The sequence below is a fragment of the Leptidea sinapis genome, chromosome 26, assembly GCF_905404315.1.
Source record: "Leptidea sinapis chromosome 26, ilLepSina1.1, whole genome shotgun sequence".
NCBI lineage: Eukaryota > Metazoa > Arthropoda > Insecta > Lepidoptera > Pieridae > Leptidea > Leptidea sinapis.
In genome coordinates, this window is record NC_066290.1 from 9,617,181 (window position 1) to 9,632,214 (window position 15,034).

Here is a 15,034-nt window from a genome sequence, read left to right on the forward strand (position 1 = left end):
GTAGTCTTTGCGGGTGAAAATTTATGGTACTAATAATACTTATGAAAAGACGCTATTTTTGATCTCAGTTCTCAATCGGTTAACATAATTCAGGATGTGTTATTAAAGAAAGGAAGTTAAAGACTTCTTCTCTTTCGTTTTAAAATTCAGGCAACTCCGAATTATTCATCTTTTAGAGACTGAGCGTTTGGCGATTAAATAAAACAACTGCTTGACTGTGAGGAATATGTGGAAGATATATGGAAGACATATTTATTAAAAGGTTACACGATATATATACAAAATCCTTAAAACTAGTTACCCAATTACAATCGTTACTTAATAAAAAAATTAACAAGTTCAGAAAATACACACCAATACTAAAGCTTACATTTAAACCAATAGTAAAAAGTTTCATTCAATAAGATTTGAGAATAATATTATGTGTTCTATCTCGCTCTAAAACTAATACTATCGCAGTTTGTGAAAACTCGCGTCGAAGCTCGATCATACGATGTCAATGAGCATTCCGCACCTACGCTATTGCTCTTTGATTAAAATTGCATGAATAGCGATCGACCCCCGACGCTTCACTCGTCAGTCGAGTCCGCTCGGCCTTGCTTTGCGGTTGTATAACGCGGAGCATATGACTGATCACGTGAGTATGTCTGCGATCGTCGAGAGATCTGTATGATTCTATGAGTTGATGTACAGCATCATGAAATGGTTCTTTTCAGAGCTAATATTACGTTATACAAAATAAAATGTTCTTATCAGAGCTAATATTACGTTATATAAAATAAAATGTTCTTTTCAGAACGAATCTTTCGGCATACGCTTATTACAGTTATTATGCACGATTACTATTTCTACGATCTATAATGCTACCTTACAAGTTAGCTATTAGACATTTGTATTAATTGATATTATTGGTTGTAGGTACAGCTACAATCTAAGCTGAAAAAAACTCATCTACATTGAAAAATAAAGTATAAAAAAATATAAAAATCAGTTTCAACATACTAGATTACCAGACCCGTTAGGCGTATGAGTTAAAAACCTTTGTAATGTCGTTAGAACTCTATTTTATATTTATTTCTATGTTCAGTACTCAGTGTGGTTTGTATATTCAAAACGGACTTGGATTCTATATTATTTATGGTCTCGAAACAAAACAAGCTTTTTGATTGGTCGTTGAAGTTGAAATTGAATGGCGCGGATTTTGTCACATCCTGTTGTGTCACTTTTGCCTAAAAGGTCCGGAGACGTGAGTACTGAGTACTCTTTGCTGCATGGCCTCGACGTTGTTCCCATTCTAAGATTTTTATTCTAGGAAGCCGATAAATTTTTATTTGTGTGAAATTACAGTATTAAATTTCGTGATGGTGTTCTGTAAAAGGCCATGGATTTGATGAAAACGGTAAGCATTATATAACATCAGCAATATAGTTTTATTTTTGTTTGGCTTTTGTTTCTTGTTTTGGTGATATTGAAACTGGCCATTATATTAGAAAAAATATCTCTTTCCAGAAATGTGTGCACGTGGGAGGTAAGTCTTGATAGTATCAATATATGATTCTTATCTGGTTTATCCATAAATCCATATTTGTTGATTTGTCAATATTGGCACCCGGCAACTGAGCGTTGTTACGCCATTTTAAAGTCCTCCAAATGTTCCGCACATTTCCAAGCTTATAATTAATTGCGAGAGAGAAGTAGATGGTGAAAATAAATGCTTTAAATCATGGTGATTGCGTTGGAAAATGTCTGTAAACGTTGATTCTAGGTATGTCATTTTCACTTTTTCATTGCATCATTTTAACTGAGCACATGTGCTTAATTAGAAGTATTGGTGTGTGTATTATCTACCTATTATAAAAGTATACCGGATTACTTGTGTTGCATGAAAAATCTGCTTTTACAATTGTACAATATGTATTTAGACGTAATATTTGTCTCACATTTTTCGGGATCTTGTATAACCTCTAAATTTGACAGCAGTCCTAAGTTCATAATAATAATTGTCTGTCATTCTTTTTCTTTAATTCAAGGTTGGCAAGTTGTAGAAATCATATTAAAAATAATTATAATTTCAAATACCTAATTCATGTATCTGTAGTGTTTTTTTTAGTTGCAATTATGTATGTAATGGAATTCCAAATACTTACACTTGTCAGATACTCTTCTAGATAGATTTTAGTCTTGACAAAGTTTTAAAATGTTTAGAAAGTAAGTTCATGATTATCTCTTAACAGTACACTTTTTTTTATTGTTACAAAAAATAAAGAATCATTTTGTTGACATCTTATACAAAAGGACCCTGACTCAACTTGTCATTGAACTTACACTGATAAAGATAAATGACTAGGAGTGGCATTTAATATATATATATGCAAAATTCAATTAATGTGCTGCACATTTTCAAGTGTGTAATTAATGTCTTGCGTGCTAACTTCTTAACATCGTACTACAGGGTGGCCTCATGCCAGCAAACAGGAAGTTAATTGTGATAATAAGTTTGTATGTTAGACAAAATTCTATGTAAGTAAGCCATGCTTTTCTAACTAATTTGGTTTTTAAGGTAGTCTGTTGACAGAGTAATAATAGGATTTTGTTTGAGTATAATTATAATCCTTAAAATCTTCATGAGACAAGGAACTATCTTCCATTATAGAAATTTAATATAATTAAGTAATAAATTGTATAATGATGATGTGTCCTAATCATTGAAAATTATATTGTAATCACACTACCTTTTTATATAAGTAACAACAGGGTATGTTTGAATACAATTTTGTTTATCTCCTCTATTTTGTTCATGTCTTTTGATCTGTGCTGGATTGTGTTTGGTGTGACACAGATACAATTGAGTTATCAGAATGTAACCTGTATCCAAACTTACTCTGATGCACTATAAAAGTGACAACGGAAAACTTCATACTTATGAAATTACATTTTATAGTGTACCAAATAATTTTATCAAAGCAGGTCATTAAAAAATTTTGAGAATAGCACTAATTCAAGAAACTGCATATGTTAAGAAGCATCAGCAAGGCACCCCACAATTGATCAATATAATACAAAAAGTACTATTGTCAAATATTAAATAACTAACATTTACATAAACTTTAGGTCAAAACAAAAACTAAATAACTATTAAATCTACTTATAAGATGCTAAATTAAAACAATAAATGAATGATATAGCATGGAACAAGAGTTATTAGTGTTACTGTTGCCTGGCCCTACAGTTTTGTAGCTTGTGTACTTGTTTACAGTATAATATTCTGTATAGAGGGTCATTTTATAACCTTATACACTGTGCCATACAGAGGAGAGGACACCACAGACTTTGAAGAATGGGGCCATGATGATACCTTCTTTTTATAGCAATAGTACTATGAATGGCACACCACATAAAAATAAAGAAAATAATCTAGAATTCCAATATATGGTTCTCACTCACACCCTATCTCTATATACACATGTGGGTGTTGCATACAACTTGTCATTCTGGATTTGCATTCTCACTGTGATTTTGATGTTTTTTATTAATGACAAAATATTTTTTTTTTTAAATTACGTGTACACCTGGGTTATGGAGATACAATAGGAAAATTTATTAACAACTCTGAAACTTATAAAAAAGTGGACTCGATATTTCATTTCTCAAGAGTTTTAATCAACTATTAATTTGTAGCAATTTGTAATATTATTTGTTCATTTATTTATTCAGGTAGTTACAACAACACATCATTATATAATTATAGTAGGTCCATGAGGGATCATACCTACTATATGACTGGCTGCAAAGGTGTAAAGACTGTACCATTGTCATAATGTGAATGATCATGCCTACATGATAAAGAAATAAAGAGTCATTTAGATAAAACACTTTTAAAGTCTTAAAATGTGTGTAACTGTAAATGTGTTTTTACATTAGATTTTTGCGTAAAAGTTACATTATTATTATTATTGTTAACCTAATGTTTTCCTATTGTCCAAATCCAATGTTAGATCCTATACCAATAGGTCCCTTCTAACTTTTTTAAGGTTTATCTAATTCTAAATCTATAAGTATTTTATTTCTTAGCCTGATTATAATACAAATAAGAAACTGTTGATGCAATAATGTCTTAATTCTTGTTTTAAATTAAGAAATATTTATTTTAGTGGGGTTTTAGAGACAAATATAAGATGTGAAACATGAGAATAACTGCCCATAAAATGCTTGCCCAGTTTGGTAGAATAGTATAATATATATATGTATATATATAGTATCGCAAGTTTCTGAAATAAATTCTAAATAGCTATTTACATACCTTATTAGTGTGAAAGTCACCAAACACAGAAATCTATATGATAAGACACCTCCTTTATAACATAAATAATTGAAAAAAGAAACATAAATATCACCCACACTTTACTTTACACACCCCAGGGGTTCTATGCAAATTCTAAAACTACAGCTTAGTTTAACCAATTATAAAACACCAACTAACTTCTTCAGGTTCAATTCAATGTCTTAGGCACCTCTTTTTGCAGAAGAGGGTACTCCTACAAGCGAAGCTTTTTCAGGAAGTTACCCATCTTATTGACTTCTGAATACTTTCCAAAGAACACCTGGTGTGAGGCCAGGTGCTAGTACCTTTAGTTTTCCACTTACCTGCACTCCAGCAAAATATTGGCTATTCTTCTGCCTCTGAAAAGCTGGCTGTCTGCCTGTCTAAAGTTTTCAAGACATGTGGCTGATTGCAATGCTGAAATGTGAGTTGGTACAGGGTTATGCTAATTTGCCTGCAATCCTACATGTTGTCCCAGTATTGCAGGTGGAGTACCTTTATCTTTCAATTGATCACTTGATGGAAATTTTTACTGTGTATAACTTCATTTTACTTTGTACACATTCACACACCTAATTTATACACACAATAGACCCAATTATTAGGAGCCCCGCACAGTGTCAATGTCCTTAATTTTTAAATGTGTTGACTTGATTTGAAAGCTCCAAAGAAGCCATAATTAATAAGAATTTCATATTTGGCTTTAACTTAATACACACATTTCTGAAAAGAGTCTGGTTGGTGGATAGATAACATTTAATTTTTTGGTGTCCTCAAAATTTATTTATTTACACTGTCAGGAAAACATACATGATGAAAATGCCTTGATATGCATGTATAAATAAAAAGGAAAGCATATTTTAGGTGATTGTCTTTCAGCTTTTTATATGAATGTATAAAAATATTGAATTGTAAAAGTGTATGTATGGGTTGGAGGTGGCTTGTTGATGTATTGTTTAGGGGTTTGGATGTGGTTTATTTGAAGATCCAATTACAAAAATTTGTTAAATAGGAGTGGTATGTTTCAGGAATATGAGTTCCTAGACTTAACAGATGTAAAGGAAGCAGAGTTGAGCAGCTTGCAGTGTGCCCTCTTTGACAACACAACCAGTTCGGTGTCCACTGAACAGAGCAGTTGGACAGAACATACTACAGGTAAATTAGTTTGGTCTGTTACTTACTTTGTACAAACTACAAACAATTATAATATTAAAAAATATGAAGCTTATTTAAAATTATCTCCATTGAACATAAGGATTGTATCACTTTGCTCAAACATGTTATCAATAGAAACATGCACTTTCTCAATCAGAAAATTCTTTACTTGCATATATTTTAGAGACTCCAAATTATCAAGGTGTTCAAAGCATGTCATACTTGCATAAATTAAAAAAAATTATAGTCTGCCACATTAAAATGAGAATTTGAAATGAATTTAAGAGATGGGCTATTTACATTATTAATGTTTATTAGTTAAAAAAATCTTGTCTGTAAATAAACAATTAAGAAATTTTTTATAACCCTCTTAAATTGAGAGAGCTCCATTTGCATCATATATACAATTTACATTGAGGATCAACATATCTTGATTGGGGTGTCATAATACACAAGTGTTGTTATTAAAGTAACTAACGCGAGTTTTATATATTGGATTGTGAATCTTTAACGGATATAATAAGATATACGCTAAAAACATATGTGATGCAAGAAGCTATATTATAGTTCTAGTTTACTATTATAATATTAACCATATTATTACTGTGTCACAAAGTATTACATATAAGTAAGATTTACTATTGTTTGTATATTGTATTTAATTATATATATTATATTTCTTTTTGTGCAGATATTGCTGAAAAGTTATATTTTTCACTATTCTTAACTCAAAATAATTGTTGTTATGGCCATATATAGGTACTACAATACCATTAAGTGATCGCTTTTCTATCATCCTATATTTAGGATATTAAAACAACTTATAAAAACTAGAAGACACTTAACAATAATGCATAAATCTCGGACATTTAATTACTATGAATCTTAAATTGAATCTAACACACAATCTCAATTATTACCAAAGTACCTGTCTAGTTTTACCAGTTGCTTCTTTGCACAGAATGCTGGCTAGATTATGGGTACCACAAGTGCCTATTTCTGCCGTAAATAGTAATGTGTAAACATTACTGTGTTTCGGTCTGATTGGCGCAGTAGCTAGTGAAATTACTGGGCAAATGAGACTTAACATCTTAAGTCTCCAGGGGACGAGCGCAGTCGTAGTGCCATTCAGAATTTTTGGGATTTTTCAAGAATCCTGAGTAGTACTGCATTGTAATGGGCAGGGCGGATCAATGACCATCAGCCGAACGTCCTGCTCCACTTGTCGTATCTCTCAGCACACTTACTTGCCCCACCAGACGTGTCCTCGTGCTCGTCCAGCCCCGGCCGCGCGCCCCGCATGGCGCCCCACTCGCCGCCGCGGGGCGCGCCGGCCGCCCCGCCGCCCGCCCCGCCGGCCGCCCCGCCGCCGTACGCGCAGCAGGCGTCGTACCCGGCGCCGCACCACCAGTGGCCCGTGGCCCCGCCCAACGTCTACGTCAGCCAGGTCACCGCCAACGTGAACGTGCACGGCTACATGGGACAGTACTACCAGCCGCCGCAGCCCCAGTACGTCCCTCCTCCTCAGCAGCAAGTCGACAGACCTCCTCGCAACCATCGCCGAGACAGACGCGGCAACAAGCGCCCCCCTTCGCCGCCGCAGCGACAGCCGCCGCCGTACTATGTCCCGTACCAGCAGTACTATTCCGCCGCTCAAGCCCAGGGAGCCCCGTTGTACCACTTGCCGATGTATCAACCCTTAGTCTATGGACCTTACCCGTACCCGCCATACTATCAGGAATATCCCATGCCGGTGGAAGGTGAAACACCTGAAAAAGGACCAGATGAATATTCACAAGAGGTCATGATGGAACAAGAGGCTGTTGAAGCTTATTATGCAAATGCCCACTATGGAGCTCCGCCGTACTGTCCTCCAGTCGAGGGCGGAGTGGAGTATATGCCGCCCATGTTCGTCCCTCCGCCCCCCCATCCTGTCCAAATGCCCATCCCTCAGCAAATGCCGCCCCACCAATCAGCGCCACATCAATTTAATGTTCATGCCAAAAACTTTGTTCAGGGACAAAATCAGAGTAAAAACTTTGCACCAGATAAAAATCAAGATCAAAAAACTCCAGTGACATCTAATGTAACGGCGACGACTTCAGGTTCTGTTGAATCACTGCCTCTCAAAGAACTTAAAATCAATAAAGGTGCTAGTAGCCCTAAGCAAGAACAATCACCAAGTGATCCTACTTCAAAAACTCCCACGATATCTAGCGAGAAAGTTTCGCCAACTATTAAGACTGACCCTGCAAAACCTGCATGGACATCAGAGAATAAAGTTCAAGATGCGCATCAAGCACAAAGCGTAACGAAGACATATCCCGCGAATGCATCAAGTAACGCTCAAACTTCTAAAGTAGCTCCAGTGAATAAAACCGCTAAAGGACCAGCAGCGCCATTTTCCGCTAGTAAGCAGACACCAAAACAACAGTTGCCCACTTCTGTACCAGTACAACCAGCAGCTTCTACTGCCAAAGCTCCATTCGGCAATAGGCAGAAAAGAGACGGGCTAACAAATCGTTCTCCTGCAAATGAGATTCCTGACGCAGAAAAGAATGTAAATATTGAACATGTGAAGCGTGAGCCACCTCTGCCGCCGAGCAAGGCACCAATGCCGATATCTATCACTTTACACTCACAAGGGACTCCACTTATTGTTACAAATAAGTCTCCCTTCGCCCATTCCCGTAAACTTGCCGCAGTGCCTGAGCCTCCGCCGGTGCCTCAACCTCCTCCACCAGCACCCACAGCATCAGACTTTCCTCCTCCGCCCACTCCCAGAAATAGAGGTGAACCAGCCCCAACCCCTGCCCCAGTAGTTCAACAACCACAACCAGCTGGAAAATCGTGGGCAAGTCTTTTCTCCAGCAAAACAAGCATTGTGACCACAACATCCCCTCCTTCTGTGACTACTGAAGAACAGCCCCCGAGTCCCACTACATCAGTTCCAGTGGCACCCAGTATCCAAAAACCAGTTGCTAAGGTGCCCCCTTTTGATGCCTCACCGTTACAAACTGGTGTAGAAAAGCCAAAGCCTGCGGCTACGACTGTCAGCCAGGCCACAATTGTTTCTTATTCTGAGAAGACTTCGGTGAATGCTGTCAGTATCACAAGTACTTGTACAACTGCTGCCAAGCCAGCCACTGCACAGCCCAGTACTGAGACAAAAGAAGTTCTAATTCAGAAGGAATCAACTCCTGCAGGTCCTATACAGCCTTCACCATTTACTGACGACCCTAATTCATATAGAATGGGAGGTATGTATGTAGACATTTTGATATTTTTTAGTTTCTTTATGTTTTTTAAAAGATTTAGTTCATTTAGCGTATTATTTTTACTATATAATCACTATTTAATAATATTGAGATACATATTTGTTATCTATACTTATAATATTATAAAGCTGCAGTGTTTGTTTGTTTGAACGCGCTAATCTCTGGTACTACTGGTCCGATTTGAATGATTCTTTCAGTGTTGGGTAGTCCATTTATCGAGGAAGGCTATAGGCTATGTTTTTTTTTTCAAAATTAGGGATCCGTAATAAAATTGCTATTTTGTAACACAAGGTGTAAAATCGAAAACCTATTTTTGCGTGCGCTGCAAAAACTATTGACAATAGAACAAAATGATGTACAGGCTATAATAAAGGCAATATTTTATTACTTATAAAACTATCGCGTGAATTATACTTTATATGGCAAAACAACGTTTGCCGGGTCAGCTAGTAATATTATGTAAGCACAATCATAAATTTTATGATAATTGAATGGCCACCCACTGTTGGTTGGGTAACAATTAAAAGTTTTCTTAAAAGTAGCCAAGAGTAGTAATAGTGTCAGTGAGGATTTTTGCCCTACAAAAAGGTGGTGTAGTTCTAATTTTTTAATATTATCGTGTATTATTATGTAGTCGTTTAGTTTTGTACTCGAGCCGCCATCTTGGATGAAAGGTGCTAAAATCTGTTTTATTTTGTTTTTTCAATATAATACCTCAACAGCTGATCCTACAACTAAAAATATCCAATGCAAACTTTTAGAGAACAAAATTTCACATGTTTTTTGTTCTATCATTTTTTTTGTAAGTCTCACATGTATCGAGTTATAGCAACGTAAAGATGAAAATTTGTTTACAAAATCGTCAATTTTCCAATTATTACGATTTATTTTTTCGAAGGTCTCTGTGGAATCAATTACCGGCTGCGGTTTTCCCTAAGAAAAAAGCATACTCCCACCTTAAAGGCCGGCAACGCATTGCTTGACACACCTGTTGTTGCGGATGTCCATGGGCGGTTGCCTCACCTCTCCCCATCCCGTTAGCCTCTTACCCGTTTGCCCCCTCTTTAATATAAAAAAAATTAATAGTTTAATATTATATAATTTTTTCTCATGTTTGATGTCGGTCGGTTGATGTCTATGTCTTCATTATTGTTTCCATCCTCAATTTTATCTTTTAACTCATTGTCTGTATTTTTAGCTTCCATTGATATTGTGTCATCTTCGTCCTCAATCTCGATAATAACTTCTGGTGCATTCTCGCATAATTCACATACAAAATTCGCACACAATAGAGCACTTCAACCCATCTTTCTTGCAGCTACATGCTCCACCGCATCCTTTTTTGCATTTGCATGCTGGTGACTGTCATTGTTAATGGAGTAAGCCCGTTGCTGCCAAGTTTCCAACCCCAGTCTTCCGGATTTTTTTTGGATTCCGTACCATTTCTGAACCTGGCGATATGTCCTAAACGCATGATGTCGTGCAGCATCCATCGTTGGGGGTAAAGTTGCAAGATTGGGTTTGCTTTTTATTGTTGCTTTCACGAAACGTTGGTAGCGAACTTCTTCCAAGGTTTCCTTTTCCATGTTGCCACCATACAAAGCAATGAGAAAGCGTGCTCCAGCATCTGCAATGTGTTCTTTTTGAGCATCTTGATCTCTGAAGATGCTAATAATGTCATTGAGTTTTGTGTTTTTCTATACAAGCGAACGAAATTTCGTTTTTCCTTGCTTGAAGAGGGACGATGTCGTGTCGCAGCCACTAAACACATATAGAAACAAGATGTTTTTAGCTGCTTCTTCATGTTTCAAATTATTCGCAGAATACAGTCTTTCAGCAGTGTCACCCTTCCCAGGTTTAGTTTGGGATGGCGCTAATGCTGTCAGCAAAACTAGAAGATCAACGTTTTCACCAATGACGAAAACAGCATCGAAAGTTGAGCAGAGGGAAATTGCTGTTTTGATAATCAAAACATCTGCATCTTCCACGGCCTAATTAACTGTAATAGCAGCTTGTAATTTTTTTTGTTAGCAACGGAATCAAACGGCCATGTTTATTTCATTGCTTAAAAATGGTTCTAGCGAAACTTGAGCTGACATTGTTTCATCGAAAAGAACAGTCGCAGGCATCTGATTTTTCGATCGACATCTTTCTGCACTCTTGGTTCTTTTTTTTTGCAATCATCAAATGGATAACCATCGATAACAATGACTGCTTGTGAACCATAGTGATTTTGTACTTAATGAACATACTTTTCATAAATTGACCCAAAACAATCATTAAGATGCCATACAACCTTGTGTAGAAGATACCCTCCATCCACAGCATTAATTGTGTTAGGTCCGAGTTCCACACCTTCTTGAAGTGGTGTAACAATAGCGTATAACGATGAGTTCCTGACTTTGCGCATTCCTTCTTCCGAAAAAAGTGACAACGGAAATGGGGCAAGTTCGAATTCAAGGTAATCCTTCATCTCTTCGTCGGATTTCTTTGCAATACACGTTCTCTGAAATAACATCAATGGGTCGATGGTAATAATTGTTTCTTCGCCGACTTTTATGCTGTTGTTGACTGCTATCAATGGGATGACCCTGTCTTTTCGTTTGAATTTTATGGACTCGTAATTGTCGTAAGTGGTAATCATGTTCGACACGGACTCGATACCTTTTTCTCTGGACAAATAACAGTTTATATTTTTATCCCCCACCACTCCAGAACTTATGGAAAAAATGGAATCAATTTTAGGAAAGGGGGGGTGCTGAGACAACCAATCTAACAAATATAATGTTATTATATTTATCGGTTATAAATAAAATGATATAATTTTATTTCTTCTTTCGAAACTTACCAAGTCGAACTAATTTGACGATTTTGTAAACAAATTTTCATCTTTACGCTGCGATAACTCGATACATGTGAGACTTACAAAAAAAAAACCCAACCAGTAAATTTTTCGATACGCGATATACTAAATACCTATAGAAGGCAGTTCCGATAATGCCTACTCAAGGCTAGTAGAATACGTTCAATTTCTATAACAAAATTTATTTCTCAAGGTTATACGACCACAGCAAAAAATATACTATGTATATCGTTCTTTTTTTTTATATTAAATGGCTCCGTCGGCTGAATGTCAACGATTCGGCCAACGTCACTGTGAAGAGATTTTTAATTTAATTTAGCTGATTGAGGTATATAAAGAGCTGATTAAAAGGAAATGATCGGTTGATATAGCTGTGTTTTTTTTTGTGAACTGAAGAATAGGCAACAAGAGTTAGTACGGTTATTAATAAACACCCATAATATTAACTACCTTGTTAGTATCTAATCTAAATTTAAGGGAGAAATATGTGAATGTGCCTAATAGAAGCATAGAAATGGCATAAAGTAAGAAGAAAAGGTATGTTGATGGGGCGAGGGATATCCTTCGGTAGATGGTCATATTGACAATTTAGGGCAATAGAAAAAAATATGTTCAAGATTACCTTCCTCAAGGCCACATTCACATATAGAATGGTCCCTTACCCGGATCTTGGCCAAAAATACTGGGGAACAGACAAATCCCAAGCGAAGTCGTATGATGACAGAAGTGAAAAGTTTTTTTTTTTTTTTTAGTTATATCGTTCTTAAATATGACCATCGCAATTTGACATCTTTGGCACGTCCTGGGTAGGCAAGCTTATGACAGTTGGAACTGACAACTGCAGCTGTCACGGATTGAACCAACGAAAGAAATTATACCTACATTATGATTTATGAGTATTTATTATGACGTGTCTCGTTCGCTTAGTGTCTGAGTTTCAACCTTATTGCGCTCTCATAAGAGTGTTGACGTGATTCATGATTGTGAGATATAAAATGTGACATTTCGGGAAATAAAACTAAATTGTTCAGAAATCAACAATGACAGCGCCATTTTTTTAGTTGTTGTGTTTTTGTGTACTATATCACTGGCGTGAATTGCTAACTACATTTGTTTTGTGTTGATTTGTTTATTGTTAATTATATTTAGTGTTTGTATTGGACAAAAAAGATGTTGCTGTGTGTTTTGTGTTTAAAATAGGTAACTAGTAAGGAATTAAAATATAATGGAGAAATTCCAGTGTCGCGATTGTGGCGAAAATACGATTTGTTTACTGAAATTAGGTACGTATCCTTTTGCATAATTTTCGTTCGTAGATAAAATAAAAATTGTTTCTCTTAATAGACCAATGCCAAATATTAGTTTAACTCAACAAAAAGGTATAACTATGAGATTTTTCAATATCAAGTATTACGAAAAATACACTTGGCTACCTGGATTCCGCCATTCCCATTTATTGTTCTGCTTTCCTTGCTGTTTATTTTCTACAACGAAGATTGTGTGGAATGATACTGGTTACGGTGACTTGAATAATTTTACAAATCTTGCTAAAACACAATCAATCTGACAGACCGGCGGAAAAATGTTTTTAAGTGAACTTTTGTCATCGAACATTTGTCCTTATAACATTAAGGATTATTATTAACAGGAACTAAATTTTTAAATATTAATCGCAACTACGACTTCGACTACGAGTTAGGCTTCCAGTGCCTACCGCGCTGGAAAACCAATGCACGCCGCTGTAGGTAGTGAAATTACTGGGCAAATGAGACTTAACATCTTGTCTCAAGGTTACGAGCGCAATTGTAGTGCCACTGAGTGGGCACTGCATTGTAATGGGCAGGGTGTATCAATTACCGTCATCTGAACGAGCTGCTCGTCTCGTCTCTTATTGTCATAAAAAAAGATACATTTATTTATTATATCTATAGAATATATGTCTACGTTCCAGAATTCCTTGCAAAATACCAGTTGGACAACAAGCCAGTATCATTGCTACCTCGTGGTCTAACAAACAGGTCTAACTACTGTTATGTAAATGCAATCTTGCAAGCTCTCATTGCCTGCCCACCATTCTACAATATGCTGAAAGCACTTCCATACCAAACCAGACGAGGCAAATCAAGCACACCAGTTATTGATTCTATGTAAGTGTACAAATATAACTAAACAGTGTAGATTCAATTGTACAAGTCATTCACATTTTGAATATCGATACCCAAAAACTAAAGGGCAGATCTCGCAAAACACTTAAAACTGATCTTACGTATGTTCACTAGCTAAATATTTTAATTTCCTGCCTGCTGGTTTAAATATTTTGCTCATATCAGTTAAACTAGCTTTTTTATTAAACCTTGTTTATCTGTTTTCAAGGGTGGAGCTATGTTACGAATTCAGTCCCCTAACGGCCACCACCCGTCGTGGCCGTGGTGATACCACCAATAGCACAGTTTCAGTACCTGCAGGGCCACCACTAGATGGCTCCACTGGTCTCAGAGTGCTGAGGGCTTTGAGACCATTTCCCGGCTCCCAAGAGGGAAGGCAGGAGGATGCCGAAGAGTTCCTCGGATGCTTACTAAACTCTCTCAATGATGAAATGCTTGAGGTACGTTTTTTTAGCATACTTACAAAATTATTGATAGTGGGCGTGTTTGTTACATTATTACTTTTTACATTTGTTTAATATTTAGTTCTGTACCTACAACACTGTCTCGACCATTTATTTATAATATACTATTGCATAGAGTACAGACGATCTTACAACCCGATACTGCGGGACTCACTTTAGTTTGTTGATATATGTGTTAGCTAGTTTAATATTCCAAATAAGAAGGAGCTAGTTTCAAGTGTGGTTGTCTGTTTAATACTTGTATATAAAAATCGTTCACAGTAACAATGTATTCGCTTACCTTTTTAACCGACTTCGAAAAGGAGGTGGTTATCAATTCGATCGGTATTTTTTTTATGTACATATGTACACCGATTACTCTGAGATTTATGATCCGATTTACGTAATCCTTATATTGTTTGATGCGAAATAGATGCCATTTGGTCCCATAAAAATTTTACATAGTTAGGCCCAGTAGTTTTTCTATCTTACTGAATCTCCGTTAGATATGTTCTTCTCTCTTGCTCTTGCGTCTATTGTCTCCACATCTAGTGTCTAAAAAATGCAAGGGCTGTCACAAATACTTGCTATTAAATGTTGACAGATGACTCACATAATACTAATTTGATAAAAAAATTCAATTTCGCGTTGTAGCATAGGTTCCTATGCCATGCCACACCAAACACGAGTACGTCCGCAGACAGCGCGGGTACGTACCGCAACCAGTTGACTCACTATTTGTTTTATCATACGTACATGGTAGAATTGCGCCACTTGTAATAGGTGTGCCAGTACCACTTTTTGGCAAT

General features: G+C 36.4%; 1 protein-coding gene across 3 annotated transcripts in view; it reads left to right on the top strand.

Annotated features, from left to right (window-relative positions):
* The first annotated feature begins 1,237 nt into the window (after nt 1–1,237).
* The window catches only part of LOC126972428 (ubiquitin carboxyl-terminal hydrolase 10-like), a 29,480-nt gene continuing 15,683 nt past the window's right edge, over nt 1,238–15,034 (top strand). The window contains exons 1-6 of one of the 3 annotated variants that reach the window (XM_050819159.1): nt 1,240–1,399; nt 1,510–1,528; nt 5,350–5,476; nt 6,736–8,736; nt 13,569–13,764; nt 13,991–14,222. In XM_050819159.1, coding sequence (XP_050675116.1) covers nt 6,777–8,736; nt 13,569–13,764; nt 13,991–14,222 — 2,388 coding nt within the window. In that variant the 5' untranslated portion in view covers nt 1,240–1,399; nt 1,510–1,528; nt 5,350–5,476; nt 6,736–6,776. Of the gene's footprint in view, nt 1,400–1,509; nt 1,529–1,627; nt 1,766–5,349; nt 5,477–6,735; nt 8,737–13,568; nt 13,765–13,990; nt 14,223–15,034 lie in introns of those variants that run through there. The other 2 variants (XM_050819158.1, XM_050819160.1) reach the window with 2 other exon arrangements.